Here is a 27,799-nt window from a genome sequence, read left to right on the forward strand (position 1 = left end):
AGAAAACAGGGATAGCAAATGACATTTACTGATTTGGGGGGGTTTTCTGCAGAAGGTCTAATTTGTTGGCTGTGACTTGGAACAATCTATGATTTATGATGCTTGATTAAGTGTGCCAATTCTTCAAATGTAGACAAATCTCATGGGGACAGACAAGCTGAAGGAACATTGATTTTAGTGGTTTCCTGAGATTACCCAAGGCATTAAAATGAAATGATGCTTAGCAAATCCAAGCTGCTCCTTTTGGATTAACTATTAGGTTTATTGACTCTTTAAAGGAATATATTTGGTGCTTACTCCAAGTACTTTATCCATGGTCACTAAAACCTCTATCACTCTTTCTTAAGATTTTTAAAAATCTTTTCCTAAATCATACTTCCAATAACTGGCTTCCTGAATTAATAAATAGAACCAGATTTGAGTTTGTAAAAATCAGTTCAAATTCTACTATTTAATTAATAATATGACTTAGCATTAATAAATCACTTAATGTTGCTGGATTTTATTTTTGAGAAAGACAGAGAAGGGGGGAAATCAGGGAAGAAGAGAGGAAGACAGGGAGGGAGGAAGGAAGGCAGGAAGCAAGGGAAAAAATACAAGCAACTTGTTATATTTATCTCCCAGGAACAGCGGGAAGATCAAATGAAGTAGATTATACTAAAGAACTTTTAAAATCCTCAAATGTGATAAAAATAATAGTATTAATCATTTTTGTAAGTATTCACATGGAACTAAGAAATACCCTTGGTAGCATATAATAAAATTCAAGAAAATAATGGGCCATGATGCACTGTTGAAAGACTATATCTAAACCAAACTATGGAGGTTGAGATCTGAGCAACTCTGTGATGACAAATAATAGTTTTCTGTCTCAGCAAAAAGCAGGTAAATCAAACTTTAAAGGTAGGAAGGGACATGTATTCTGAACATTTGTATTTTATTTTAAGATTTTTCACTAAGAATGACTTTGGCAATAACTTCCAAATGAATCAGAGAAGACAGATTGTCTTTCCAACATTACTAAACTGTACAATCAGTTCTTTTATTTTCTTCCATCACAGAAAGCAAATAGTAGCTATGAAGCCATGTTGTAGGGCATCTACATTTCCCAAGGTGAAATCCCATGCTAATTACAATAAGAAGGGTGTCATTTTCCATTTATGAACCTTGGATCTTTATCTGTTGAACATACAGCTCTTGTTAGAATCATACAATTAACAGCCCCCTAGTTGTTATCACCCATTTAAGATTAGACATGTTTGATTCTGAAAGAAAACTACCTTCAGCAAGAGAGTAGAGTTGTATCTTGCATTTTAGCTTCTCAATAAAATTATTTTCAGAAATATGAACAGATATTAGAATCCAGAGGTATTAGCATCTAACAACTTCATAGCAGACTCCTGAAGACAGAACACCTTGAGAGGATTATACTCCTAAAGCTCTAAAGAATTAGTAAAGTGCTTATTCTGCAAAACAACTGCAAAATATTCCATTGGAAAGCAGCACACTTTCTGATAAACAACACAACTACTGTTTGTCAGTTTTTTTCCTGGTGTAATAAGCAATGCTATCTTTTGTTTCCCCTAGTGTTTTCCAATTTTGGCTGCAAAGTTAACAATTTAAAAATGAATTTTAAAAACTGCTTTTTTTTTATTAAAAGATTTTCAGGTTTCAGAACTAGGTTAAAAATTGATTGATTAATTGATTGATGAGACACAGAGAGAGAGGCAGAGACATAGGCAGAGGGATACGTAGGCTCCCTGCAGGGAGCTGATGTGGGACTCAATATCAGGACTCAAGGATCATGACCTGAGCCAAAGACAGACAGTTAACCACTGAGCCACCCAGGCGCCCCTAGAAGGTTATATCAATACAATCATTGCCCTTATCACCACCCCTGTCCCCATCCCACACACAGAAACATAACTATGGTCCACAGAGGGGAAAGAATGACATACCTGATCACACACTAGTGTGTAGGTGAATTGGAGTTAGAATTAAGTCTCCTGAATACTAGCTTAATGTCCTAGGATTCCTTTCTAGCACAAAGCTTCTTTGATCATCACATGATCATGTTCTTTTCAAGATATCAGTACTCTTGACCTGATGTCCATTCTTCATAAACTGAAATCATGAATGTATCAGAGGTCTTGTAGCATAATACAAAATTAATTTTGAGTGTAATGTTAATAGTCGATATAATTTATTGGGATTTATTATGTGTAAATAACTATACTAAACTCTCTCTGTATATTAAATCATTTTATTTTTAGAATTATTTTTTGAGGATGATACCATTATTACTCCTATAGATGAGAAAAGTGATGATTTATGGAATCAGGTTATTAGGACCATATTACACAGCTAATAAGAAGAGACAAGATTCCATGACCCAGGCCTTCAACTATTGCAAAATGCTACCAATGTTTATAAAACTATCAAAGAAAAAACATACACCCCAGAAATTTTCATAAACAAACCTGCCTTTATCAGATTTAAGAAAGAAAACTGTTTCCTCTTGTGGTTGGAAACATAACTACCAAATGTATTTAGTTCTAACCAAGCAATAAAAAGCAGATTGTTTAATTTTGTTCTTTAAATACATTTCAACCGATTTTAAAGATGTTCAACTTTAATAAAAAGTTTCTTTTTAATTTTTTAAAAGATTTTATTTATTTATTCACGAGAGACAGAGAGAGAGGCAGAGGCATAGGCAGAGAGAGAAGCAGGCTCCTTGAGGGGAGTCCAATGTGGGACTCCATCTGGGGACTCCAGGACCACACCCTGAGCCGAAGGCAGATGCTCAACCACTGAGCCACCCAGGTGTCCCAATAAACAGTTTTAAGGACTAAAGTTAAAGCTTTATTTATCTGGTAGGCTAATTTAGTTCATTGTTGAAATCCCTGCTCTTCTTAATCTGAAATATTATGGCATATTTATTAGCAGTTGTCACAATAGCTATATCTCATTTTATGTACAATCTGGTACTCCTGTCTAGCTCTACTCTTAGGTTTAGTTTTAATCCTACCCATAATTATAGTGCACAAACTTCAGAAAGGAATGGGAACTGCCTAAAGATGTCAAGTTGGGAACCATTTGAATTCTGTGTATTCTATTGTCATCACCATTGATATGCAGATTCTTACATAACAGCAGAACCACTCTGTACCATGACTTCCAGAACAAATTCTGAAAATCAACCAAAATATCTTTGAATAAAAATTACAGATTAAAAGTAAGCAATGATAAAAACTTCTGAACAAAACTATGGTTTTGTTGTGCTATAATCTCTTAAGAGCAAGAAGCATTAATAAGAGAGATTATAGGTTATTCTACTACCAATTTAACTCACTGCTTACATAATTTCCATGAGTCAGACCATTTTGAGCTAGATCTGAAAGTAGTTCAAAAGTCAGAAAAGCAGACATGGTCCTGACCTCATGAATATGTTTTAATGGGCTATGGGATTATTTCTCAGTGGAGAGAAACTGGTAAGGACTATGAGTAGAAAAGATTTTCTTGATTCTAATTCTTATATTAATATATTAATCTTCTAAGAAGCATCCATACATTTTTATTTTTAGGTCATACAAATTCTCAGTTACTACTTCTAGAGCAAACCTGAACATAAGTTACTATCATTCTGTTTTTAAAACTATTTATGATTGGGACGCCTGGGTGGCTCAGCTGTTGAGCATCTGCCTTCCACTCAGGGTATGATCCCGCAGTTCTAGGATTGAGTCCCACATCAGGCTCCCTGTGAGGAGGAGTCTGCTTCTCCCTCTGCCTAAGTCTCTGCCTTTTCTCTGTGTCTCCCATGAATAAATAAATAAAATATTTTAAAAAATAAAACTATCTATGATATTAAGGAGCAAATCAAAAAATAGTGACAGCCTCACGTTATTTTTTTATAAAAATCTCAATTTTAATACTAAATATGTCTTCTCTTTTATGCTTTCTATAATCTTAATTAACAGAGATGTACTTCTCCATGAAACTACACTTTAAATACATTCTTATTTAATTTGAATCATCTCCAAAAAAAAAAAAATTTGAATCATCTCCAACTCAAGTAAAATCCAAGCAAATATGTAAGCAAAAACAATGGTATGCAATTTCAAATGCTTCCTCTTCTATTGGTTTATATATCCAGGGTACTTTATTTTTATTCCATATTTATTGTCCTAAAACACAAGTCAGAGACTTTTCTTCTGTAATGACCACAGAGTAAATATTTTGGACTTTGTAGACCATGTGGTCTCTGTTGTAATTATTCTATTCTGCCTCTAAAGTGCAAAAGTAGGTATGGATAATAAGCTTGAGTGTGTTCCAATAAAAGTTTACTTACAAGGGAAAGGATGGAAACTGAGTGAGGAAAAATTAGAGAAAAACACAAATCATGAGAGACTCCTAACTCTGGAAAACAAACAAAGGTTGTAGAAGGGGATAAGGACGAGGGAATGGGGTAACTGGGTGATGGGCAGTAAGGAGGCCACTTGATGGGATGAGCACTGGGTGTTATGAGCATTGTATGTTAGCAAATCAAACATAAATAAAATATTTTTAAAAGTTCACTTATAAAAATAAGCAAATATTGGCAACATTTGGTTCATCTTTGCTCTAAAATATAAATAATCTTTTAGACAACACTAGCTGAAAAAAGATGAGCATGATTATCAAAAGCACATCTGACTAAAATACAGTTTAAAAAATAAAACATCCTACAATATATTTTTGAAAATAAATGTTATAATTATCTTTTAGAAAGGAGAATAAATCTATAGATGACTAAGAATCAAATTCCCTTTTTAAAAAATCCCCTTTCAATTGTGCTAGTATTCTATTTATGATAGTACTGTAATTGTATTTTTATGAAAATAAATAGAACCAAAACATAGTTGTCAAAAAAATTCAAGCCTTTCTTGATATATCAGACAGAAGTCTAAATTCATGGATGTGTAGCACATCAATACTTTAATTTTAAAAACATTCATCTAGTATAGACATTTTCCAAGTAAAAATGTATATTTAAACCCATGCAAAACAGCATAGAATTCCACTCTCAGTTTGCCTATATTTAATCATAAACACATTTTCCTGTCTGAGGAAATATAGTCTTTTCAAACTGATGCATGTGCCATTATTATTTCATATTATATCCCCATCTACTAATGCATCCAATTTAAATTAACCAGCATTAAATAATTCATCCTGACGGTGGTAACTTTTTGTTTAAACAGAAAAAATGTACACTCAATTTTATCAATGTATGTGTGTGTGATGGCCAAATACTATATGCTACTGACAATGCTGAACTAGTTTATAGAAAGCCTTTTCTCCTATATCTGAGCTTTTGCTTTTCCTTAAGGGCATTACTGATTTAACCAATACAAAAGTTACAATTCAACTAACGAGTCACTAAAATCTCTTAAGATGTATATGGTATGCTATGCTTTCCCTAAAGTTTTGTAACATATACTGGGATATTTTCTAGGAATCTTAAACTTCATGCACAACTAAACCATACTTAGCTGAAGGATTCAACATGGAAACTAAAACTGCTCAGTAAACTGTTCAGTAAATACACTGACTTGGTCAAATCACTTATGAATTTATATAACCATAATGGGAGAGCCTTTACAGTTCTCAATCTTTGGTCATCAAGTCTGTGAATTAAAGGTCATGATCAGGTTTAGTAATAAATCCAGACAAGTCTTCACTCTGAAACTGGTATTTGTGGTAATATTCACACACTGTGTCAATTACATTGCTTTGTTCTCTGGTTGTAATTGTTCTGGATATAAAATATACTCTCTTCAACTATTTGTAATTAAATTATCCATACTTCAAGTAATGGATGCCAGAGTTTAAATGTAGCATGTGATGATGATTTGGCTCACTACATCCAAAAAAAAAGCTTTTTTATTTTCACAAATTTCATAATGTGCAAGATAAAAATGGGATATATTAAGCAGAGACTTCTGCTTTAAATCTAAATTTTATTCAAAAAGGTTAAAGGAATAGAAGGAATCTTTAAGACTATGCCTCTAGTGGTAATTCCTCTTGGTTTAATGGGGCCAAGTAAGTGGCTTCTATGTTGGAGGTTTAAATTGAAATAAGAGAGTCATTTTAAATGTTTAAGTTGGTTAGGAATAATAAGCTGCAAAAAAGTTATATATATATATATATATATATATATATATATATATATATATATAGAACAGGCTAGTGACACCTAATGCACCTCATGCATAAATTGAAATGGAAATAGTATTCTGAGTTGTAAAGATAAAAAACACCTTCTCATATGATTATATGGCATTTATTCTTTTGGCCAAGAATCAAAAATAATCATTGGATATAAAAATCCTATTCACAATAACCATAAAAACTGTAAAGTATTGAATAATTAATTTACCAAGAATTATGTAAGGCCTATGGGAATACATTTAACAAGAAATGTGAAAGACTTACAGGTAGAAAACTATAAAATTTTACTGAAGGACATAATAGAATATGTATAAATGGTAAGACATTGTATGTTTTTCAATAGAAAGGACCAATATTGTTGAGAAGTAAATTTTCTTTCAAATTTCAAAGCAATTACAACCAGAATATTGGTAGCATTTTTTTTACTTGCCAAAATATTGTACGAAAGTACAACTATCTCAGTATTTAAGTATAAATAAATAGAAATATAATGAGGGGAGATTTGCCTTGATATTTAAGGTCAGAATAATTAAAACCACATGACGCTGGCACAAAAATGGAGAGAAAAAATATTAATGAGGCAAATTGCAGAGTAAAAACATAGACCTAAGGACACATGAGATTTCTTATACAAGGAACAGATTATTTCATTAAATTTTACTGTCACAATTATGTCTCCATCTATCTACCTATCTAACCTATGAATAGTTCCATTTCAGAACTTACTCAAAAACACATTGCAAATGAAGTCAATATTTACACAAAATATTGAAGTGAAAAAATTACACAAAATACTGAGAGATCACTTGAACATTCCTTTCAAATCTTGGGGTAGACAAGACTTTTCAAAGTCTGAAAAGCAAGATCAAAAACCATAACATATTTTAGTAAAAATGAATAGAAATTTTCTAGATACTAAAATGTATTATTCACAAAGTTATTACATAAGGAAATATGTTTATAATGTATAATAAAGTGTTAATATCCTGAATATATAAGAAGTTCCAACAAATAAATATAAAAAATGAATTCTCCAATAGAAAAAGATATCAATAAATGACAGGAAAAGCCAATTCAGAGAGAAGAAATACAAATGCCCTATAAACAAAAGCAGTATTTGAGATAGTTATCTTGCAATAAAAAATTCAATCAATCTAGGAAATTCCCAATTTCACCTTTTACATTGGCAAAGATAGGAAGAATGAACATACTGAGGGAGATACCTAGGAATAGTCTAAGTATGTGCACATGGAACTTTCATACACTGGTGGTAAGAGCATAAATTAGAACCTAAAGGAAGCACAGTTTTGTAATTGTATTAATACCCAAAGTCTACAAGAATTTACCAGAGGAGATAATTTTACAACTGCATCAAATATGACCACACATGACTGTTTAATATAGTTTCATTCATGATAGTATAAATCCCCCAAATAATTATAATGTCTATCAACAGGACTGATTTAATAAAATCAATGAAATTCCGAAACCTTTGAGTACTATGCTATAGAAAAATTTTAGATGTCATCAAAAGATGTTCGCAAAATATTAAGAGCAGAAATCATAAAACATGATGTCTGATACTACCTGATTCTATTTCATGTACATCTCAAGAAGTCTGGAGGTTTAGTGATCACTTCCCTAACAGTATTTATATTTAGGTGATGACATTAACTGGCATCTTCATTTTTAATTATAGTTTATTAATTTTTTCTGTCCATAATGGACAGAAACAAGTAATAAAAACAATTAAGGTTTAATAATGGGAAATTTTTTAAATGGGAGAATATTAAGAAAATTATATAACATAAATTTACCCACTTTACAAAATGAACATAACAAACAGCTGGAAGCTACCTTATATCTTTCATTTAATTTCCTTAATTTCCAAGTACAGAAACTCTGAACAAGAATTTTGTAGGAAGTTTTATCATCAGTGACAAATTCAGGACAAATCCAGAACTTCCCAGTCCCTGATTTTGATATAAGTACTGAGTTTTTCACAAAAAATAAAATAGAAATAATCTCTTAAAAAATGTAACAGCATACTTTACCCCAAGGATTGCTTGTTTTCAAAAGAAATCTAGAACTTAATAAATATATATATATATATATACCCGTGTATATATGTACCCTAATTTTATTCTTAATTTTTATCAACCCAGGTGTATATTTGACAAAGTAGAAAAAAATTAGAAATATTTTGTTGAAACCACATGTTTTTCTCAACTTTGAAGAACACAAATATATTCAAACTGAAGTCTTTTAGATTGACCTTGAAATACATCACAATTGTTATTTCACACAAATGCTAATCATCATTTTGCTGAATATTCTGAGATGCTCAGATACTGAGATAGATACTACCTCATTAAAATAAAAGAAAGATATCAAGGGCAGATATTTTCTTGGTTCTAAAAGTCATAAAATTTAATCAAAATCTAATTTTGTTCTTAATTCTCAAAATTACCATATCTTTTTTTTTCAGAGAAGATTTTTGTTTCAAGCAAGCAAGAATTTAATTCATTCCCTGGTGATGAAAGATGTTTATCCAAGAAAAAAGTAAACCATAATCTTCAATTTACCCACAAACTCTAATGATGCTGACACAGTGAAAATTACTAATTTTAATTGATCTCTCAATTAATTAGACTGACTTTTTTGTGTATTACAGATTTTATTCCCTATGTTCTATTTTTTTATTTTAAGATTTTATTTATTTATGAGAGCCACAGAGAGAGAGGCAAAGACATAGGCAGAGGGAGAAGCAGGCTCCCTACAGGATCACGCCCGGAGCTGAAAGCAGATGCTCAACCACTGAACCACCCAGGCATCCTTATTTATTTTATTTGTTTAGGTTTCCCAAAAATCATATAAGAATCTGGAATGTGAACTATTAACAACCATCTTGAGAGATTGTGATGGAAGCAGGTCTGTTCAATTTTTTCAATTTCCTTTTCCTTTAAATTTAAAGAAAACATGAAATAAATGGGCTAGGGGACAAATCAGGCTCAAATTCCAGTTCCAGCATTTTCCAGCTATAACATAAGGAGGGCTATCATTCTAATAGCTTCTAACTCACAAAAGTCTTCTAACCCACAGTTGTTTATCCATCTGTAAAATATGATAATGCTTATTTCATAAAAATTTTGAGAATTAAATGTGAAAACATTTAAAAATTAAGGTTTCTCAAAAAATGGTAGTGACTTTCAGTAGTGTCATTAATCAAAATAAATATATCCCAGTTACATATCAAAGGTATACTGCAATTTTTCAACTCCTGTTTTTCCTTGACCTTTTTTAATTCAAACATTAACTATCAAATGCTTAAAAGAACAGAGAATCCACATGCACTTTAATACTGTTGATTTCATATCATGTAAATTCTAAAAGACAGTCCCTAATTATGTATACATTCTTACTTGGTAACTCTTGGTTGCATACTTTACATTTATAAATATTCATTTATAATAAACAAGACCCAACTACTATGTAACAAAGACCTTCTGCTATTTCTCAACTATTGAAAACACATTACACGCTCCCCAAGAACAGGAACACATATGCCTATCCCTCTTTTCCTCTTCCTCTCTGGGTATCTCTATCTTTTTCTCTTTCTCTTTAAAGCTCAAAGATTTAAGTAGCATATGATTGTTCCTACCATGATTACATTAGGCACTACAACAATAACAACAAAATAGGAGGCCCAAAGCTCCAGGATTGTGGCTATTTTTTAAAATAAGAGCATACACAAGGTATTTTGTCTAAAACTAGAACATATCTATAGCATTGCCACTTTGACTCAAGTAACCTAAGTAAAGAAAGTTCCATTAAAAACAAATTTCCACCTAAGTGGTGGTGATGATGATAGAATCAGTTTGGTAAACTAAGATAAAGCCATTTTAAAATGTGGCTCTCAAAGCTGGTTCATTAAATACAAAGAATTTTCTGGACTGTTAGAAAATGTGCAATTAAGATGTGAAAATGAGAGTTGATCTTTCTGAGTAACCAGAAAATAATATATTTGTCAGAAAATACTACTTTGTAGTGTTAAAAAAAAAAAGCAATTGGTGAATGATTTTATTCAGATTTCTTTGTTTTTTTAATTTTTTTATTTATTTATGATAGTCACAGAGAGATAGAGAGAGGCAGAGACACAGGCAGAGGGAGAAGCAGGCTCCATGCACCGGGAGCCCAACGTGGGATTCGATCCCGGGTCTCCAGGATCGCGCCCTGGGCCAACCAGGGATCCCTTATTCAGATTTCTTACAGAACAGAACTTGGCCTTCAACACCTAATGTGTAAAATAAAGCATCCTAAAAATCTGAAGGAAATAAGGAAAGCTGTGTTTTTCATATGCTCTGTAATTCTACTGATCTTTCACCTGTAAATTTGGCAAGTACTTAAAATATTATGACTTTTAGAATAACAAAGGTATCATCTCTAATGAATTCAGTTAGAAGAATGGTTTGCCACACGGACATGCTAATGTGATTCAAGTAAACACTTAAAAGCATTCTTTCAACACAGAAGCCAGATGCAAATTTACACAGCCTAGCAGATCAGCCCCACCAGTGTCAAAAGAGAGTGTTGGCTTAACAGTGCTTGAAAGAGCAATGGTTTACATAACTGATTGATGGGAGAGTTCTTCAAGAGATCTTCAGATTATTAACTCAAACACTCATTTGGAAAAAGAAATTTAAATATGTATTTACAAAATAAGTCTTGAAGTTTCTCTGTCGGTCAAGGAAAGCAAACAGAAAAAGTACTTAAATTTCATTTTTTGGATCACAGTTATCTTCAACAGTGGTTAAGTTTACAAAATGGTGATTGGAGTTTACAATTGACACCTACGCCCTTGTATTTGAAATTCTTGACATCCCTGCTAACTTTATGATATTCCTTAAGATGGCCTATAAATCATTTCTTTAAAGATTAATGTTAAAAATATTTCTTGAGAAATCTACAGTTGATTTGATTGATTGTCTACAGTTTGATTGAATTGTTAACACCCCCACAAAACCGGACAATTTATAAAGATTATCTTTGCAGAATTGTTTAAAAGCTAGCTGCGTGACTATACAGTCCTTTGTAAAATCCAGTTAACTTATGTAGTCCTAAGAAGTAGGAAAATTCCATACTTATTTTAAAACAAATGCTCCATCCTGGAAGGGACGAACAGCACACTCTCTAAAATATCACTTACTAGATGTTAAAGCTATAGAAATTGGAAGCTAGGACTAAATGGGACTGTTTCCATAGAAAAAGGTCACTTTTAAATTATCTATATATTACAAGCCATACTATCTAATATTTCCCCTTAGCAGAATAATAATGCAGAATAAAACAGCCTTTAATTCCCATTATTATTCACTATTTCTCTGTTTTCATGGAAAATGAAAAACCAAAGCAGTGTTAAGATGAGCATGAGAAAAAAAAAAGATGAGCATGAGATAACAGTATAACTTAGTACATATTTTATCAAACCCACTAAATCCCTATTTTGAAGGGTGTTAGGGTGGCTCAGTGGGTTAAGTGTCTAACTCTTGTTTTTGGCTCAGGTCATGATCTCTAGATGGTGGGATCAAGCCCCACTTCAGGCTCTCCATGCACAGCATGGAGTCCTCTTGACATTCTTTCCCCTTTCCTTTTCCCTTTCCCTCTGCTTCTCCCTCTGCTTGTGCTCTCTCTCACTCTTTCTCATAAATAAATAAATAGATAAATAAATAAATAAATAAATAAATAAAATAAAATCTTAAAAATAAATGTATTTCAAGTATGTTTGATAGTGTACATTATATATTAGTGAAGAGATAAATAAATACACATTTACTGAGCAAGTCAAGTAGACAGATTAAATTCTCACGATGCAGCCATCATTTCTATCTAAAAAGTAAAATAAAATAGCTGAGTGAAAGACGGCTTTTAAAAACTATCTATTTAATTTATAAAACTTCATGGAAGAGTCTGTAGATAAACATTTTAGAAAATGTTTTTGATCCAATGGTGTTGTACCAATTAGGCACTGAATTATTGATCTGTAGAGGAGCAATCTCAAGATGCTTAATCACTGAGGCCTCAAGTTGAAGCAGATATTTCCAGAATTATAATTAGGCAGCCATAAATAATTTATAGGAAGCTATTCAATATACAAATGTGCAATACTACTATTACTAACCAATTAAATAGCTACCTTTCTAAACAAAGAATAGCCAAATTATATAATCCTGAAATGCATAGTAAAATATCAGTATTTCTGATTTTTTTCAGACATCTTAAAACTAAATAATTGATATAGCTATTACTAATTTATTTCTCGTAACAACACTGTGCTAGGTGCTCATCCCTCCTCCATTTCACACTCTTTGTTTCAACTTTTGTTTTTTCTAAATATTTTCATCCTTTGTGTTACTAAAACTAGTGTGGGGGCTCCAAAAGACATTTATAAAAATAAAAATCAGAGCTGGAAAACATTTTTCAACTTTCTCATACTTCCTTTAGGGTCTCCTGCCTTCTTCACTCTTTGTGAAGCTGCTTCAGATTTTCTCATCATGTCACAGCATCACCCAAGAATTTCCAAGGTCTCCTCTGCATGGCGGGCAGGTCCTATGCAATTAAGCTTCACACATAGGTATCGTCCATGCATCTCTGATCTTCCTCTGTGGCTTACTTTTGTATCATTTTTCTAAGATATATGTAGATTCACCTCTAAAACTTCATTAATTGTTGCTATTGTGTTAGGAGAGAAGTTATTTTATCTTCAATTGCCAATTACTTCTAAGTTAAGACCTCTTGGCAAGTAAGTAGGCGGTAAGTGCCAAATTATAGAGCAAGGAAAAATGAGACTTGGCAATAAAAATGCCGATAGAATGTTAACAAAATCAGCACCACCAAGAGCCAATGAGCTAAAAACATTCCTATATTTTTCCATATAAATAGGGACAGGATAATATAAACCCGTTTCTTTCCTTGTTAAGTAATATATGTATTTTGTAAATAAAATGCATAACTGTGAGCAACATATAAACCTTGTGTTTGTGTCTTTTAAAAACTCATAACCATCCTTCCTCTTATTCCTCTTTTAACTGTTTCTAAGTGTTTTTGTCATCTGATAAATGTAAATTGATTTTGAAAAACTGAGTAATATCAGGGCAGCCCCGGTGGCCCAGCGGTTTAGCGCTGCCTGCAGCCTGGGGTGTGATCCTGGAGACCTAGGATCGAGTCCATGTCAGGCTTCCTGTATGGGGCCTGCTTCTCTCTCTGCCTCTCTCTCTCTCTCTCTCTCTCTCTCTCTGTGTGTGTCTCTATGAATAAATGAAGTCTTTAAAAAAAAAGAAAAAAGAAAAATTGAGTAATATCAGAATAGAAACAGTAAAGAGTAGCTGTGTAAATATGAGTCAAGCTGATTTATGAATTTTTTTAAAATTTCCATTTATATGCTATTTAAATGTAGTTCTCTAATTTGTATATTATTGTTAATGGTGCAAAAGTAAAAATAAATATGTTTATTTTCAAATAATTGATAGCTAGAATTAGGATTAATAATCTATAAAATGTATGTTAAAACTGTTTTTTGAAAAAATACAGAGCGAATAAAACATAAAATGTCATTATATTCATGTATATGTTTGTAAGATTGTGGAAAAATACACATCAATTCACACTGGTGATAGTAGAGGTGTGTACTTTTTTTTAATGAAAGCATACGTCTGTAAAAATACTCAGTGTATTAAGTGAAAATGTAGACTAAAATTTTCTCTACAAAATAAGTATAATGTATAAAATATGAATAAACAAATAGATGAGAACTAGAAGGTAATATAGATCAATTAAAATACAGGTTTAATGAAATGATGAGGATGCATACAATCTTTGTTTTTGATGTTTGCTGGTATTTTAAGATTGGTTTTGACACAATGTACCACCAAACATACATGCAAATGGTAATTAAGCAAAAGATCAATGAGAAAAATCTCAATGACAAATCTCTTCTTTACTCTAGTTGCTTGGTTGGAAACAAAACCACAACATCCACAACACCATTCTTTACACCAATGTTTCTCAATTGGGGACAATCTCCTTATGCCACATGGTACATTTAACGTTTTCTGGAGACATTTTTGGTTTTCACAACACCAGGAGTACTTCTGGTGGTTAGAAGGCAGAGGCAAGGTTGCTGTTAAATACCTCACAATATATATGATAGCTCCCCTACAACAAAGAAGTTTCTGGTCTGAAGTGAAAATAATGCTGAGGGTAAGGAAATCTTGTTATAGAATGATCACAAAATAAATCAGTGCCGTTTCCCAAAATTAACATACACACATATCTCTCCCATATAACTAGGGAAAACACTTTGTCTGACTTACATTCTTAAAAAAATTCCCACAACCATTTCAGAATTTCAGTGGGGGTAGAGAGAGGTGCACTGAAGTACACATGATGAGCTAAAATATGAAACTTGAGACACTTCCTTAGCCTGCTTTCTCTTGCAGAGTAATCATATATCTTTAATCGTAATCATATCTTTATTTCATGCCATAGTTAAGCAAGAACATTGTTCAAGGTACCCATGAAGTAACAGCAAAAAATTTGTCTTAGACAAACCCAAGAAAAAAATAGGTTTATAAGCTGTAATATCAAGTGGCATAAATGTTTAAAAATAGGTAAGTCTTCTAGAGATGCAATCTTTATAATGAGTCTCATTTATACTACATGGGATGGAGGAAGGAAAGACCTGGGGAAAAAAAAAAGGAAAAAAAATCAACCACCTTTAAGAGAATTATTTGCAGGAGCAATTTATCAGAAATTGGAAAAATGTGTTTTCGGTGGAAAAAAAGTTCAATTGAAAATGAAATCTTTATAATAAAAAAAAATAAGGGAAAGGATGTGGTCTTTTGTACATAATGTCCACTCACAGCCATAACTACTGAGTTTATGGTTCTTAAACGTATACCAGCCACTATGTCCTGGCAATTACTGGCCTTAATGGTTATCGGATTCTTTTGGAGCAACAAGAAAATTATTAGACAAGATAAAAAAAAAGCACCCATTCATAATAAAAGAAATTATGACACAAGAGATATCCTGGATTCTTCAAGATCTTATGAAAAGTCTTCCTTTATTGCATGGTTTACATTATGCTCAATAGATGTAATTTAGTGTATAAGTATCTCAAGGATGGGGACCATTTTTTATATTTAATATACATTAGCTAAAGTACCTACTTGGAATCACTTTAATAAAATTAAGAATTTTTTAAGGTTGGAGAGAGTGAGGATTAGTTTATCTGATCTCTCCACTGTTTCAAAAACTAATAAAAACAAACACAACAACAAAATAGGGTCCTCAAGGAATGAAAAGATTTTTTTTTTTTTTTAATGAGGCCTTGCTACATGTAAAACTGCAGTATAATCATATGGCTAAAATTAAGGGATGTGAAATCAGTCATCTGCTAGCTGTGTGACCTTGAACAAGTCACTCAACCTCCCTGGACCTCAGGTTCCTCTTTTGTTAAATAGAGGATGTTTTTATCAGAAGATTGGATGAGGTAGTGTAAATTAACAGGATACTTACATGAGTTAAGAACTCAATAAGAATTAACTGTAATTATTTTATTATATTAGTATTATATTAGCATCATGATGACAATGAAAAATGTTGCTTACTGTACAAGAGAGGGAAAGAGAGTGGGAAGGAGGAGAAGCAAAAGAAGAAGAGAACATAACAGTTTGCTAAAAGTTGGGTAGGAAGATTTCTAAGCATAATTTACTTAGAGTTAAGTGTGCCTGTGGTCGGTGAGTTTACCCATACCCTTCATCATGTTTTCTGCTTCCTGGCTATTCTTCTATGTGCCCCAGGCAACCTCATTAATTTACCCATTTTCCACAGAGGCCAATTTTAACCTCTTCTATTCTCAACAGAAAGTGTCTCCTATGTCAGAGAGAATATAGAGGTCTTCAATCAAGCAAGCATTTCTTTAGCTTCATTTCCTGCCTCCTCACTCATCTATTATATCGTATCTGCAACTTACTCCCTTCTAAAGGAAACTTTTCCAAATTATATATCATTCCTTTTAACAATTACACTCTCCCTACTTCACTTTAGATCCAAAATTTTCAAAAGTATAGTTTCCAACTACTAAAGCTCCTGTATGTTTACCAGAGAGCTCTTATTACTACTATACTTGGGAGCTAAGCCTCAGAACTTATTTCAATTGATCATTGTGGCATGTGACACCGCTGAAGACTTTCTTCTTCTTTTTTAAGATTTATTTACTTATCTAAAGATGAGACAGAGAGAGAGAGAGAGAGAGCGCACTCGGGAGCGCAGGCGAGAGCATGAGTGGGGGGAGGGGCAGAGGGAGAAAGAGATTATCAAGCCAACTCTCCACCAAGGGAGGATCCTAAAACAGCCATAACCCACAACCCTGAAATCATGACCTGAGTTGAAACCAAGAGTCAGAGCCTTAACTGGCTGAGCCACTCAGGCACCCCACTTTCTTCTTTCTGAAACTCTCTTGTGCCTCAGCTTCTAAAACACTCTTATCTGCAGATTCTCTTCCTAACTCTTTGATTGTTACTTAGCTACTTATTAATCTTCGTGGACTCCTTTTTAGTCTTCTTCCACTTAAATTACAGTGCTCACCAGGTATCCATTTATAGCAGTCTTATAATCTTCCCTTTTTAATTTTCCCCATTCATACTGTTATAAGTGCTACTTACATCCTGACGATGTCCAAGTTCATCTCTCTAGTCATGACTTCTTAGGTAGCTTTAGATCTATATTTTCCAGCCTCCATTAGGAGATTTCATGTCTATAGAAAAGTCAACATCCCAAACTGAGCTCACTGTCTGTCCATCACCCCACCTCCAACTTGGTTGCTTTCTTTGTGTCCTCCATATCAATAAATGGTACCATCAGAAATTTGGGATTTACCAAGTCCTTTTGCTTCTATCTTGTAAGTGCCCCAGGTTTATATCTTCTCTTTTATGTCCCTGCCTCAATTCATCAATTCTTCCTTTATTTTTGCAATGAGTTTCACCTTATCTCCCAACTTTAGGTCTTGTTTACCTCTCCATATTTCAGAAGCATCTTCCTGAAATGTGAATCTATTCATACAATACTCCTATCCTTTCATGGGTCCCTACAGTCTTTGAAACAAAATTTAAATTCTTTAGCAAGCTGCAAAAAATGGTCTTTATAAGTTGAACACCACCTATGATCTCAATACCAGCTCTTATCATCTTCTTACTCCCACTCCCAACTCCAGCCATTTAAAGTTACTGGCTAATCCCTAACCCCGTTTATCTCTCCTGTGTTTTTTTCTCCTATGTGCCATTATTTCTGCTTGGAATATCTATCCATAGTCCTCTAATCCCATCTTCAACTAGTAATTTCTGTGTAATATCTCAGTAGTCTGTATTCCCAATATGGCCTGTGTATTTTCTCCTTCAAAGCATTTCTAATCCTGCATTATGATTCTTTCTACCTTGGTTAAACAGTGAATGCCTTGAATTTGAAGCCTATGATTCCATGTTCTGTTTCTCCACATTTATGGTACAGTGTCTAGTGAATAATAACAAATTGCTTCTATTGGAACAAATAGGTCACCCAATATTTGTGGCACTAACCAGGAGTCAAACATCCAACCAACTTTTATGTATAGAGCAAAAATCACATGGGGAGATCTACTATAACTGTCTACACGCAGTTTATAAACTAGGAAGAAAGAATGAATATGTAACTTATACAGCAATTTGAAGGGGGGAAATACCAAATGAACCCATGGGAGGTACAGACCACTAGGTAAACAACTGGCTGCTCACAAATAAAATTTTAGAGAAAAGATAAGATTTGTGCTAAGTATAAGTACAGTAATAGTCTACAGAAAAATTAAGAATAGTGAACACCTAGATATTAAGCCTCAATGAGGTCAGGAGGCAAATCAGTCTTATTCATTGCTCTGCCTCTAAGGTCTAACAACATGGCAGGATCATAGTAGCTGCTAAATAAGCATTTGTGTTGAATTGAATTTTAAACTGTGCATCTGGTGATGCAAGAAAACATCTGTTTTAAAAAAAAAGCAGCACTTTTCTTCTTTCGCCATTCCATAAAAAGGTAATTTGTGTGTGTGTTTACTAGAACTATTTCCTCAAAAGTGAAATATTGCTTCACTCTTTGGTTGGCAAATGTGTTGTTTCAAGATGGATAAGAATCTGCTTTAAATGAAGAGAAAGCTATTTCGGTCCATAATTCTGAGAGCCAATTTTGGATCTTAAAATGCACTTTTCATCAAAGAGTCTTAACAAAAAGATTCCTGCCAATGTAACCAAGACATCTAAAAATACTTCATTCTAAAGCCAGGCTTTCTGCTCAGGAGCATTCTAATTGAAATCACATTCTTCCAAAGATCTAGCATTGGGCCAAGAGTCACCTGAGCAAGCTACCATCCTCACCTTCATGAGTAAGAACTCAAAACGGCATAATATTTAGGAATTCTGTATTTTCCTTACATTTATGCTGGATTTCCAAGTTTTCCTGGAGCTTCTTTGTACTCAACAGAGCTATTATAATAAAGCAAACCAGCAACACATATAACTTTGAGTTGGAAGTCAATTAAACATGTCCCCTCTCATTTCAAACATTAAAAAAACCTGAGACCTGGTAATATAAATTATTGACCCAAGTACATTTAGGGCAGCAGCTGGAATGGAAAGAGTCTCTTGTGTTATAGCCTGTTATTCAGTCTTCCACATAAGCTCTGTTAACGGAACATCAATACTTTCACATATATTGTTTTATTAATTCTGATAGTCACCTGAGATAGGTAAAATGGGACTATTCCTTCCCTTTAACAGGTGAAGAAATTGAGCCGCACCTGTCTGTGAATTTCCTTAGGATGACTGAGCAGCAGAAGCAGAGCTAGTATTCAAGACTCTTGACTTGGTTCAGATATTTCTATCACTGTAATTTACCAGGAGCGTCAAATTGACAGGGTTCTTCAGTACAAATGAATCATTGACAATCTAAATGGTCTGTTATTTACCATCCCTCAAGGGAAGATTTGCTATAGTAAAAGAAAGTTACAATTACCAGAGGTTGCATTTCACAAAAGATAATGAGGCAAAAACATATATGTTGATTAATTTTGAGGTTTAACTTAAATAATCAATCATTCTTTCAGAATTAAAAATAATCAAAAGATACAAATACTTTCAGACTTGTGTACAGGGGCAGTATGCCATGAACATCTTATTTTTTTTTACACGCTAGTGATGAAATTTCCCATCTGTTGCTTCAAATCAAATAAGCATATTTAAAAATAACATACATTATTGTTAGCTGAAATAAGTGTTAATTTTTCAACAAGTAAAGAATGTGTCCGGACAAGTCCACATATGTTAACAGCAGGCTAAGAAAGGAATCTGACATGGGATTTTTAGCACTTGGTTCTAATCATTAATGCTACAGTACTGGCCTATTTACAATCTGACATTTGTTTTTGCACTTTCAACATCCCATGATTTTTCAGCAACAGTAAATAGCTTCAAGAGATGACACCTCGCCTTAGCTGAGTCTATATTTTGACTAGCAGGTCTTGGCATTGTGTCCAGCTCAGATGCCTCTCCAAAATGCTGCATGCAGGTAAAAGGTGAGGAAAACTTAAGAAAACAAAAAACAAACAAACAAAAAAACACTACTCTAAACAATTGGGGGATATAATCTATCTAAAGTTCATAGCTGACCTACCACAGTCACTTCTAATCTTCTTATCATTGTCTGTTTGGATTCTAGTTCCTAATTTTTCCATAGAATACCATTTTGTGATGTTGCTATGTAAAAAACAACACAAATAAGTCAAAATGCAAAAGAAAGGAGTCTAATTTAACCACACAGGACACAAAGAACCATACCTGATCTCTATATCACTTTGTTTCTAGCGATACAATTTAGATTCAAGTGTTTGAGACTTGAGAGGTACCCACATTAGGACATTTTAAAATGGTTATGGTAAAACTCAAAATTTAAACTGATGAAAGACCTTCATAATCCCACAAAAGTAAATATTTGCATAGCTGAGAAATTAACAGGTTTCCAAGGAAGATGTATTCTCTAGACAACAGAGGATTTTCATAATGTGTGGGAAATCTGTGGTTCTGGATCACTCAATATTGTCTCAGTCTGTGTTTGTATCTTATACAACAAAAACGTCGCCAATAATTAAAATAGAAAAGGACACATGGCATTAAAACATGTATGCTGAAACTGTTGAATATTCCCAGGAGTAGTCATGAGATGTTTTATAATCTTGTGATACCTCAGGATTATCACCTGTCTTTGGAGAGTTTACAGGGATAAGGCTGGTTATTAGAGCCTGCTCTCTATTTGAATTCTGGGAATATGGAAATTTGCATAATGTTGAGAGCATATCCACTACCTGGAGTACTTTGGCTCTCTTGAGTTAATTAATAAGTGTCCTAATTTTCAAGTCCTGATGTCTGGCTTAGAAGTGTTTTTGAATAAAACTTTACACACGTCACCCTCTTCTTTAAATAGTATATTTCATTTCTAGGAAGAACCATGCCACAACACGATTTGAAATGTACTGTGTGTTTTCAGGATTGAAAGTAACACTTGCATCTTACATTCAAATGTGACCTTTATACAGAAACTTTTCCAAAGGAGAAAACTTCAAAAACACAGTAGAAAAACCACTGGAGAAACAAGTGAGCAGCCCAAGTAATCAGGGGTATCTGGGACACTTCGCATTGTTTTGTATGTCTGCAGTGCCCCAATATGGGCAGCAGGGGGCGCTCCTGCATGAAGCAAACCCCCCACAAGTGTCCCTGGGTCGAGAACACGGAGGCTTTTTCTCTTAGCATTTGCCCCAAGTCCAACCAGGTATTCAATGTGTACTGTTGTCCATAAACTGTACAAGCTTAAGACATACGGTGAATAACGTTGCAGAAGTGACTTGCTAGGGCTTATGGGTCTGAGCCTGCCTTTAGAAAACAGTGACCAATTTTTGTTATTTATTTTGGTGGGCAAGCAGACTTATGAGCTGGTGAACAATTGTGGGAGGAGGTGATTGCCATCAGCTGTAAAGAGGCCATCTCTGAAAGCAACAAGTGGACATCAGTATCCCAGGGTCATTTATTCAGCCTCTTTGTAACAGTTTAGTTTGTAGGTTATATTCCCCATGAAATATCAAATCAAAACCCTTCCCTCTTTTCCTGATCCAAACTCAGAAAACCCTGGATGAATCTGGTTTCCCACTACACCTCAGGAAAAGTGGCTTCTGCAGGGGATCTTCTGCATGTGGCTGTGTTTTGCACATGAATTATGTGGCATTTTACTTGCTCTGTACCAATTCCCAAGTATCCAAACCAGGTTGGAAAAATTGTGAGGAACCAAAAAAGCAAATGCTTTGAAACCTCCAACACAGTGGGCTCCAAAGCAAAATGCCCAGCCTTCACCCCCCACTTCATATACATACTCATGCATACACCACCCCCACCGACTGGCTCCTTCCTACTTCCTGTCCCCAAATGAAGGTCTGCAGAGACACAACCATAAACCTCAGTACTCACCATATTGACTTCAGAAACCATATCAATGCTGGCGATGTCAATGTTCATTCCCACGGCCACAGGGGGACCTGCGAACCAAGATACCCAGCCACGTGACTTCTCAGAACTTCATTCATTCTCAACAAGAGTTGTAACTGGGCATGGGACATTCTGCCCCAAATCCCTCATATTCTTCACTTCCCTGCTCTTTTTAAAAAAAAGTGCCAGGCACTCCTCTAGGAAATGCTCTATGGAACATGTACACACGTGCCCTGGTAGAAGAGGGATTCCAATTCTATCTACATATGTAGATGTCTCAGTATGAGAACACACACAACTCGCAGAAGCACAATGAACCCGTCTAGCCTGAGGCAATTTTATATATTGCACTAAAACCCCCTCCTCCTCATTCTTTCCCACCCCCCCTTCAGTGCGCAGGTTTTAACTCTTTGAGCTTCGTAAGTCTAAAGCAAAATTAAATGAGCATATCAGTGTATCTAAGGCTGCAGCAAGAGGTCCCTAGACCTTCTCCTACTTACCCTCTCTACCTCTTAGTCCTCTCCAACCCCTTCCCTCCCACCTCCCCAAACAGTGGGGCTTCCAGAACTGGATAATATCCAGACACCAGCCGCTTTAAACCATTGCCAGAACTCTTCCAAAGTAGGCGGGCACAGGGGATTAATATCACTTTTCAACCAATTGCCTGCACATTTTGTTCTCGAAAATGTTCACGATGGCCTCCAATAAGCCAGGTTCTCTGGGCACACCATTAACTAAACTTAAGAGGTTTGTGTCTCAATGAAGCAAAAACAGTGAAGCAAAGGATTTCAGCAGTGAAGCTCACGAACAGCAGTCATCTATGCACTCTAACAGGGTCTCACTGAAAGACCATCTAAGTGCTGCATAGTAGCAAATCGGCATAAGTTTGGATCACTTTCTCAATATGGTAATACAGAGAGAGATACATTCGATATACCACATGCAGCCAACAATGAGGGGAGGGAAGACACAGCGCACACAAAGCTCAAAAGACAGCTTAGGCTATAGCTGGGCTGTTTCTTATTTCCAAGGCAACCCCATTACCTCCAAAATCTGGTCTCAGACGAATGTCATAGCCTTTCAGGAGTCTATCCACTGTCTCTTTAACCAGCGACATATTACTAGGGTCATTGACACTAAAGAAAGAAAAGACAATAAACAGGCATCAATAAGGCAGCAGGCACAGCGTCTTCAGCATCTATCTGATTCTGACTACAGATCCCTGCTCACAGAGGTATGCAGACAGAGCCCTTCAAAGTGAAATGAAAAAGAGAAATGCTGGGCACACTTACCTCTGCGCACAGACAGCGGCGATTATTAAGGGCAATGACCAAATCCCAAAGTAGCCCTTTTTCCGGACTCTCCACATCCCTTTAGTTTTTGATGGGATTGAGGGTTTCACTGAAGAGAGGAGATCCAACTTAGTCTGCCCAGTGCAGTAATTCTAATGTGAGGCGCATGCGCACGGTGTACCAAAACATCAAAGGGGCAGCGGCGGCTGCCTGGGACCGAGCAGATTTTCTTGCTAAGAAAAAAAAAAAAAAAAAAAAAAAATTAAAGGGGAAAAAGGAAAAGCATATATATGTATCATATATACATATTTCAATAACAATAAGGAAAGGCACCCCGCGGGGGGACCCTGAGTCAAATCTTTGTTTTCCTTTGGTTAAGACAAAAACAACTAGAGCGCCTGGTAAGTTTTGGTAGTTGCAGGAGGCAGTTTTGCACCTCGAGGGCTGTGGGGTTTTGGGGCGTGTGTGTGTGTGTTTCCTCTTAAATATGCAAACCCAGATAAGGAATTTAAAAGATAGCAGGTGTGGAGTGCAAGTGGAAGATGGGTGCCCGGGAGCCCACTTCTGGTATCAGCAAGCCTACGACGAGAGGAGTTTGAACTTTATTTCCTGGCGAATAGCGTTCCCTGCGTGGGGCGAGATGTGTGCTGAGGGTGGGGGTTGTGCGGTGGAGGGCGGGGGGCGGGGGAAGGGACGGGGGGTGCAGTAGTCCGAGGGGGAGGGGAGAGACACCAATGGGAGAAGTGCTGAGCAATCCGTCGGATTTGGGGCGGGGGGGGCGGGTAGGGGAGTAGAGAATAAGGAAGAAAATGAAAAATTAAGAAAAAAAAAAAAAAAAAGAAAGGAAGGAAGAATAAAATGATGCCTGGTCTGCTCGAGGAGTAAAGGAGCGAGCTGTTCTTCACTACTCACGAGCGATTTCCTTCTCCTCCTCCTCCTCACCCCTTGCCCCCTATTCCCAGAGAAGCAGACCTCGGGGTCCCGGTTTCTTGCCGTGTGACGTGCCTGACCCGCTAGTCCGGATTATTTATAGAAGGAGGAAGGGGGGGCGAGGGAAGCAGAAGGCAACGCCGTCGCTCCAGGTTTCGGTCTGACTCTGCGTTGGGAAGTCCTTGTTGGGGAGGGTGGGGTTTGGGTGAGGGGTGATGGGGCGCGGGGGCGCGGGGGGCGCGGGGGCGCGGGGGGCGCGGGGCGCGCGGCGAGGGGGCGGGGCCGGCCGGCGGCGCGGGGAGGGCAGGTGGCCGCCCCCCCCCGCCCCCCCCCCCCCGCCCCCGCCCCCGCCCCTGGGGCCCGCGCACAGGCGCGCGCACGTGCAGCCGCTCGCCCCGCCCGCCGCGCGCCCCTCCTTACCTCGCGGGCCCCGGCCGGGCCGGGGACACCTGGCCGTGGGGGCTGTGTGCGCCCCGGGGAGGGCGAAGCCGCGGCGCGCCCTGCGAGGCGGCCAAGTGAGGGAGGGGCCGGGGGCGTGGGGCCCGGCGTCCTGCCGCTGTCCCCGCTGCGCCGCGTCCTCGCCGACCCCAAGGCTGCCTCTTCCCTCCCGCCCGAGGCTTCCCCGGCTCCCCGCCGCGCCCGGGGCCCGGAGGAGCAGCGGGCGAGCTCGGCGGTGGGAGAGGGAGGGAGACGGTCAGTCCAGCGCCGAAATGCTTCCTCGGCTGGAGGGAGAGAGCGGCGCCGGGGCCGGGGGCCGGGGGCCGGGGGCCGGGGGCCGGGCCGAGGGAGCGAGCCTGAGCCCGAGCCCGAGCCTGAGCCCGAGGCCGGGACGAGCGCCTCTCGCGTGCTCCGGCTCCCCGGGAACGCCGAGGAGGAGGAGGGCGGGGGTGCAGGGCAGGTGCGCCCGCCGCCCCTTCCCCCACCGCGCGGCGAAGAACCCGCGTTCTGGACCCGAGCGGTTTTCCCTGACTCCCGCTACAGATCATCGCTAAGCAGTAACCGAGCGCCTACTGCCTGCCAGACGCGCTTTATTCATTAATTCTCGCAACAGTCCTAGGATTTAGCCACCATCTAAATTCCTCACGTGGATTTAGAAACTGGCGCACTGAAGCCAGGGAACCTGCCCAAGGTCACCCAGGAGGCCAGAGGCGGAACCCGTCCTGGATGGACTCCAAAGCCCGGGTCCCTAACCACTGCACGACACAGCCTCGGCCCCCCGGTCCGCGACCTTGCGGGCTGCCGGCTCTCGGCTGCAGCAGAGCTCCCGGACCCGCGGAGTCCCGGCGGCTGCGGGAGGAGCGGGAGCGCTGGGTCCTGGGCGGGCACCGCTCGAGTCCGGAGGAAGGAGGCAGCAGCGGCCGTGGGCTGGGGCGCTCCGCTCCGCTCCCCGCAGCGCCGGGACGCCGTAGGGCCCTGGTCCCCGCCAGGCTCCTGACCCCTTTACCTCTTGACAGCTCCCTACCCCCGCCGCCCCCTCGCTGCCTAGGTCAGAGGGTCCTTCTGGGGGGCTTGGGGGGACGAGGGTGCAGAGAGGGCTTGGAGGCGGTGTCCGACAGCTCCCTAGGAGGGAACGGCGAGCAGGAAGGCAGAGCCCTGTGCCTTCACTGAGGCCGCTGCTGAATCCGAGACAGGTAAACCCGCGCCATAATCTATGCAGTTCCACCGCTTGGCGTTCTAGGGGTTCCAGGCACCTAGAAGTCCGGTGCGAGAGACAGAAAGACGGACAAACGGGGTTGGGGGGGGAGCAGAGAAGAGGGGGATGAAATCTGTAGCTCTCCCATCTGTAATTATTCGGGTTGAGAATCACAAGGACAAAATATAGACCTATGGCAGAGGGCAACTGCCAGTTTTCCTCTCTTTTTATACTTCTATACAATGGGAATCTTTTACACAAGCTAATCTATTGAAGGGAAAGCGAAGTTTCGATGACTAGGATTATATACAGAGGATTCCTAAATCAGTTTGAACCCCAGGTAACTAACTGGTGAAAACCTAAGAAACTTCATTTTCCTTGAAAACACCCCAGAACAGGATTTTCCTTCTGACCATTAGTTATCCATGTTGCACTCTATGCGCTGCTAGCCTCTCCAACTTAGACTCCCTTCAGTCTGGGTTGAAAGAAAAGAAAAATCAGTAAACAGAACAATGCCAGAGATACCTTCATCCAGCAGTAATAAAAATAGCCCAGTTTAACAGTAGTACAGCTAAACAAGTACTTGTAGAAACCTTATGTTATACAGAAAATTAAGGCAGAGGGGGGCAAAGAGTGAAAATAAAAGTCACTTTCATCTCAGCAAGTAAAACAATAGCACAGTGTAAACTGAGAGCTTCAAAGGAACTGGAGGCAGAAGTTTGGGTTCAAATCCCAGTTTGTTTACTTAGTATCTTTGTGACTTGGATAGGTCAGTTAACCTGTCTAAGCCACAGTTTACTCTTCTGTAAAAATGAGAGTGATAACTGTACATTTTCCATTTGATTATAGAGTGATGTAGATATATGTGTGGCATTTGGCATGAAATTAACAAATACTAACGACTTTTAATGAATAAAGCACAATTAAATGGGCAGGAAAACAAGATTTAATAGCATTAATGTATAAAGACTGAGTGGACATAAATTTAATGCACTTACTATAGACTAGCTTGAGAAGAGAGGAGCTGACATTTCAAGGGAATTAAGATAAGGTTAAGAAGGCAAGGTATTAAAAGCAATCAAAAAGAGAAAAGAGAAAAGAATATTTTCTCTATATGGTAACATCCCAGGGATATCTCTTACCAGTAGATATGAGCAACATAATCATAGAGATATTCCTACTAGTTATAAAACCTGAGATCAACTTATATCTAAAGTGGTTCTTTATTGTACAGCAGAATCAACACTAGAACTTCTCTCTGGAAGACTGATAATGCTGCCTAGAAATGTGAAAATTGGAACAGTAATGTGCAAGGGAAGGCACTGCTGGAATCTGGAGATGTGTCAGTTACTGGAGAGCATCCTCCATGATCCCAGATGCAGAATAAAAAAGGCAAAAATGCAAGTACTATTAAGAGATCATGATTCAAAGTCATCTCTGAGTATGAAGTACATAAATGCCAGATAAAACCAGTCTCCAGCCATCTGCTCTTCCTTAGTCTTTACTATAATATTCATTCATTTATTTAGTAAATATGTATCGGGTACCTACTCTATGTCAAACATTACTTGACCCAACAAGTAATGAGGATGTATTGAAAAAGGCAAACATGGTTTTTATCCTCTTGGAGCTTACATTCCAGTGTGGGTAGAGCCATTATAGAAGTTATAACTGGTGTAGCATGTATTATGAAGTGGGAAAGATAGGATATTATGGAAACCATAATTGGTGCAAATAAATCAAGTTGAGGTTTTGGATAAAATTTACTGTATAAATTAATGCTTCAATCGAAATTTGAAAGGTGGTCTAGCCTGATGAAGAGTTGAGGGAAGAATGTTCTAGGAAGAAGTAATAATATGTGTAAATATCCTGGGTCAAGAGAGGATGGCATAAAAAAAGAATGAAGGAAAAACTGTAAGACTAGAAGAGAAAGGTAAGAGTGGTCCCAAGAGTGATGCAGTTGGAAAGCTGTGTAGTAGCAATTTGGGATCATTGATCTGTTGAGGAAGAGGAGTGACAAGATGAGTTTTAATGACACTGGAGGAAGATGGTAGTAGCTGTAGGGAGATCTGTTTTTTCAGGGATCCAGATGAGAGTTGATATTGACCTGAATTAGGATAGTG

The 27,799-nt window shown here is 37.4% G+C and overlaps 1 protein-coding gene across 2 annotated transcripts in view; it reads right to left on the reverse strand.

Moving 5' to 3' along the window:
• The window catches only part of GABRB2 (gamma-aminobutyric acid type A receptor subunit beta2), a 241,771-nt gene extending 217,029 nt beyond the window's left edge, over positions 1-24,742 (reverse strand). The window contains exons 1-4 of one of the 2 annotated variants that reach the window (XM_041746851.1): positions 24,464-24,742; positions 23,114-23,346; positions 22,866-22,957; positions 21,804-21,871 (exon numbers count right to left, since the gene is read on the reverse strand). In XM_041746851.1, the coding sequence (XP_041602785.1) occupies positions 21,804-21,871; positions 22,866-22,957; positions 23,114-23,190 (237 nt within the window). In that variant the 5' untranslated portion in view covers positions 23,191-23,346; positions 24,464-24,742. Of the gene's footprint in view, positions 1-21,803; positions 21,872-22,865; positions 22,958-23,113; positions 23,347-24,025; positions 24,119-24,463 lie in introns of those variants that run through there. The other variant, XM_041746852.1, reaches the window with a different exon arrangement.
• Between the last annotated feature and the right edge of the window lie 3,057 nt (positions 24,743-27,799).

This window comes from Vulpes lagopus, chromosome 3, assembly GCF_018345385.1.
Source record: "Vulpes lagopus strain Blue_001 chromosome 3, ASM1834538v1, whole genome shotgun sequence".
NCBI lineage: Eukaryota > Metazoa > Chordata > Mammalia > Carnivora > Canidae > Vulpes > Vulpes lagopus.